General features: G+C 35.9%; 1 protein-coding gene across 1 annotated transcript in view; it reads right to left on the bottom strand.

The window, feature by feature from the left end:
* Positions 1-1,330, bottom strand: part of LOC107588108 (tetratricopeptide repeat protein 39C) — an 18,721-nt gene extending 17,391 nt beyond the window's left edge. The window contains exon 1 of the mRNA XM_016276118.1: positions 1,259-1,330. Within this exon, the coding sequence (XP_016131604.1) occupies positions 1,259-1,330 (72 nt within the window). The remainder of the gene's footprint in view (positions 1-1,258) is intronic.
* Positions 1,331-5,398: the final 4,068 nt, after the last annotated feature.

Below are 5,398 nucleotides of genomic sequence, written 5' to 3'. Positions count from 1 at the left end.
GAACATTAGAACCTTTTTACTCCACAACACCAGTCAAATGCTTCCTTTTGTGATCTGATGAGGCTTCTTGTCACAGAATGAGGCAGAAAATATGTTCTATATGCTACTTTAAAAAGAATACATCGATTAGCAATAAATTAGGGTGACCATACGTCCTCTTTTCCCCGGACATGTCCTCTTTTTGGACCTACACAAATGCGGATTTCTTCATTGCCCAAAATGTCCGGGATTCGGCTGTTTTGTTTATCCCACTCCCACTGAATCTCTGACCATTGCCGCCTGCTCCCGCAACATGTGTTTCACTCCCTCGATTTTCGTGTCCACTCCTTTAAGCATTCTAATATTGTGTATAATTTTGGCGCATCAGGGAGCCGCTCTCAGGATGCGGTGTATTTAAATATTTTTGAACGAGCGTTTGCACCGTTTAGTTTCACTTTCGATTTCCCGATCACATGCACTCTGTGTAAAGGGAGCACATCTTACAAAGATCAGATATTTGTCAATGAGCTCAGAATCTGTTGAGCGTATACTCCAGCATGGTCTTGTCAGTCATCTCTCCTTATTCTCGGTAGCTCTTGTTGGATGCAGGGTTGCCAAGTCCGGGGTATTTCCACAGTATTGGGCTACTTTTAAACTGTTGCCATGGGTTGATTTTCCCAAGTGGGTTAAAGGTTTGAAATATTGCATAAATTACATTTGACTGAAATGCTTGTATTGAAACATTTTGCATTCTACCTATGATAAAACTTTCATGGTCTTCTACATTAACTGTTCCCTCCTGGTGGAATGACCTGCCCAGCTCAATCCAAGCAGATGAGTCCTTAATATTTTCAAGAAACGACTGAAATCACATATCTTTCATCTTCATTTGACCCTCTAACTCTAGCACTCTCTATTCTATTGCTACTTCTAATTTTATCTGCTTGTTTTTTTTAATTAAAAAACTTGACCCTCTAACATTTGCACTCTCTATTCTATTTCTATTCTAATGGCCAATCCATAATTTTTGGGGGGAATTTTTGTTTATTTATTTTTTAATAAGTATCGGTTTAGGCACTGGAACCATTTTACAAGTATCGATTTGGCACCGATATCGAAAAAAAAAAAAACGATACCCAACCCTACTGTATGGGTGTAGATTCAAACCCTAAAAGGAGTTTCATGAACTACCGAGGCACTTTCAGTTCTCTAGGACGCTGTTCTTGTGTCAAACGTACTGGAAGTACTAACTAAAAATCTTTTAACGGAGTTCACTTACCAAGAAGCTGACGAAACTGGCGCCGAAGCTCATCAGCGGACTGTGGGTCCTGCAAACAGAATAGGGAATCATGGGATACTGCACTATAACACAAGTTTAGCCTCTGAAAAAAAACAGCTTGTCTGGCCTCAGCAGTAGGGATCAGTGGATGCCAACTCATTTTTAGGGGAAGTTGCTAAATGAAGGTCAATTTGTTGCTAAAATTCGCTAAATGACACTGTTGTGATGACAATTGTCACTACTTAAAATCTCAGCAAAAAATATTTTATATAGGCCCTGTGTTGATTTCGATTTGTTTGTAAAATAATATAATGTCATATAATATTAAAATACAAATAACTGTATTTATAACATTGAATTATTGAACACTTACGCATTTTTGAACAACAACAAGGGCCTACAATTTAAGTTTGTTTTTATTAGCTAGTAAACTAGTAAAACTACACATTCTGTAGTTTTAAGCAGTGTATTAGCAGTTAGTTAGTATGCTACACTCTAAGAAAATATCTGTAAAAATGGGGCACAATCTACTATATGTTTTCCGTATTGATTTTTCACAGGTTTTTTACCTGCATTGTAAATTCCGCATTGTATTTTGTGTTTTCGGGTTACAGGGTTACAATGGCTAATGAATAATGGATAATGTCCTGGAAAATTACTAGTATCTTTTCCATTTTTCTAGATATTTTTCTTACAGTGTACTAACTGATCAACAATCGCAGGTACAAGCTACTAACAAGGTGTATCATAAATTAACAATTATTAAATTATTATTATTAAGCAATCGAGCAATTGCTAATAGCAGCTAACTTAATTCATGCGATGTGTGTACAGCTAGGCATCTTTGGTTTCCTCATTTTGTGTAATTTAGATGGAAAATGTGTGCCTTTTTATCTTTAGAGTCACTTATCAAAAGTTGCCAAATAAATTTTAGAAATGGCTACATTTGTTGCTAGGTGCTTTTGGAAGAAAAAGTTGCTAGGGTAGTGTGAAAAGTTGCTAAATTTAGCAACAAAATTGCTAAGTTGGTAACACTGGTAGGGATTTGCATTCATCATGAGTCGAATCTTTTGAATCGATTCACAAAAAGATTCGTTCATTGATTGGTTCGCTGTGCCAGTAGGTGGCGAAGCGAGTGCCGTTGAGGTACTCACGAGTCGGTTACATTTCCACCGTGGAATAAACAAAATAAAAAATAAAATAAAAAGGTCATTGCGACTTTTTATCTCACAGTTCAGTCTTTTTTCCCTCAAAATGCTGAGTTTATATCTTACAATTCTGACGTTTTTCTTACAATTTTGAGTTTACATCTCACAATTTTTTTTCTGCCACAAAAAAAAATAAATAAACAAGTTAATTACGACTTTTTATCTTAAAATTCTGTCTAAGTTTATATCACAATTCAAACTTTTCCTCTCACAATTGCGAGTTTATATCTCGCGATTCTCAAAAAAATTCTGAATTGTGAGATATAATCTTAGAATAATGAGATAAAAAGTCATAGTTACCTTCTCTATTTTTATATTGTGTAACAGAAACAGGCTTCCATAGACAAAAAAATGTCTTATAAAGTCTTATTTCTTATTAAAGTCTTATTAAAAATGGACATTTCTGTTCTGAATTTTTATAGCATAAACTTAAAGTATTATGTTAATATGCAATACAGAATCCAGCTGAAAGTTCATGAAAGTAAACAAATGATTCATTAAAAAAATTGATTTGCTTACAAAAATTAGGATACCATGTTACTTTACCACATGACAATTTAAAGTCATTTTAAAAACTGAAAACACTTTTTTTAGAGCAATTTTTAGTCCTTCTTAGTGATTTTTCGGAACTATAAATAAACATTTATATTTGTGTCTTTTAATGATTGTATTTATATTTATGTATATTTTTAATTTGTTTAATCTTTTACCTAAATTCACCCCAATTCTGTTAATCATGAGGCTTCCAATAAGTACAATAATTACATATTCACCGCATTCACGTGTATAACATGAGACAGAAAGCAGTTGCTGACAGAAAGAATTAAGGAAGAAAGCTTTCTGCATGGCCTGCATGAGGAAGTACATGTTATTCGCACATTAATGCACGTTATGAATAAATGATGAAAGTGCAGACAGACATCTCAGTCTTTATGCCCTGAACGTCCTTCTGTGGTGCACAGCACAGCACAGCACACACACCAGCTGTGTAAATACAACTATGAGCCATAAGGAGAAGCCATTCAGATGCCAAGAATGACAACTTTTAAAGCACAGATAGATTTTTATTCATTTCCATACACATTTGTACATTCAAGCTTTCTTTAACATTGATTCTAACAATTGAGGAAATGTGCTTTCATTTTGTACATTTGTGCAAGTCTATTTTTAATGTCATTTTCCAGTACAATTATACCAAAACAATCACAATTTGTATTTTGCAAACTGTTTCACTCTGAAATTAGCCTGCTGAGCTGTGCTTGATTTCTGTTTCCATTATTCCACCAGGCACTCGTCAGTATTTATAGGGCCGAATATGCTTGTCACGTCATCAGATGTGAGGATTTTGATTAAGCTGCACGTTTCGCAAACACCCCACATAAGATGCCCACATCTCCAATTCTTCGCTTTGATTCTCTGCATTAACAAAGACAGAAATGTAAATGATTATGCCTTTCATGCAAGAAAAGAAGCATTTTTGTTACATCAAAGCTGGCTTTACCTGAAATGCCACCAATGTAGATCATTTCACGCAATGGAGGATTGTAAACAGACTTTTGTCTCACTCCTGAGGTCACTTCATCCACTCTCAACTCAGTAGTTTTCCACCATATGGACACAGAAATGAATGAAACCTCACATTTCCTGAGACAATTATCATTTGTAATCTACTTCAATTTAAAAAAGCAGTAAAATAGTACCTGTCACATAGTGAAATGCATCGCAGAGGGGTCGTGTTAGGGTCAATGCGGTGCCATAGCGGCACTGTCCGTCATACGCTTTTAACACCACCTAATGAAGCATAATCCACACAGATTCCATACTGTATGTGATATTGAACATAATAATAAAATTAACACCCAGAAACAGGCCTGAAAGGTATGTAACGCAAGTATATTAAAGGTGCACTAAGTGATTTTTGAAAAACGCTTTTGGCTACATTTGTTGCTAGGTGCTTTTGGAAGAAAAAGTTGCTAGGGTAGTGTGAAAAGTTGCTAAATTTAGCAACAAAATTGCTAAGTTGGTAACACTGGTAGGGATTTGCATTCATCATGAGTCGAATCTTTTGAATCGATTCACAAAAAGATTCGTTCATTGATTGGTTCGCTGTGCCAGTAGGTGGCGAAGCGAGTGCCGTTGAGGTACTCACGAGTCGGTTACATTTCCGCCGTGGAATAAACAAAATAAAAAATAAAATAAAAAGGTCATTGCGACTTTTTATCTCACAGTTCAGTCTTTTTTCCCTCAAAATGCTGAGTTTATATCTTACAATTCTGACGTTTTTCTTACAATTTTGAGTTTACATCTCACAATTTTTTTTCTGCCACAAAAAAAAATGGAAGAAGAGAGTGCACAGGACGGATATTAGCAGATCGACTATAGATAGCGAAAGATGGCAGATAAAAAATAGGACAAATTTCGGAGGAACAAAACATTAAAAAGAAGGGTTACGATCAGGCAAGATGTAGGACCCACGTAAATATTAGAGCAGCTTTCCAGCGGTAGACAGAACTCAAGGAGCGGGAAGGCCTGGAATCGGACGCCGAGGTTGTTTTGTTTCTTCTTGATAGGTGAGTTACGTTGATTTAGCTTTTTCACACAACTTTTCTGTGTTGGCTTTTGCTTGAATATGCTGTGGCTGGCAGGCATAGCAGATTCTAACATCGTCGCTGCCAGGGTTGTGTACGTACATGTGGGGCGGAGTTATCAAAATAGGGGAGGTCCTGTTGGTGTATGGGCATGTTTGTTTTGGTGCTTTCATATATCAACATCGTTTGGCAAAACATCGCTTAGTGCACCTTTAAAGAGGTCATATGATGTTGCTAAAAAGAACATTATTATGTGTATTTGGTGTAATGAAATGTGTTTATGCGGTTTAAGGTTAAAAAACACATTATTTTCCACATACTGTCCATTATTGTTTCTCCTCTAT

This window comes from Sinocyclocheilus grahami, unplaced genomic scaffold (genome assembly GCF_001515645.1).
Source record: "Sinocyclocheilus grahami isolate Dianchi unplaced genomic scaffold, SAMN03320097.WGS_v1.1 scaffold98.1, whole genome shotgun sequence".
In the NCBI taxonomy this organism is placed as follows: domain Eukaryota; kingdom Metazoa; phylum Chordata; class Actinopteri; order Cypriniformes; family Cyprinidae; genus Sinocyclocheilus; species Sinocyclocheilus grahami.
Note: the sequence above shows the minus strand (reverse complement) of the source record. Positions and strands in the feature narration are given on the sequence as shown.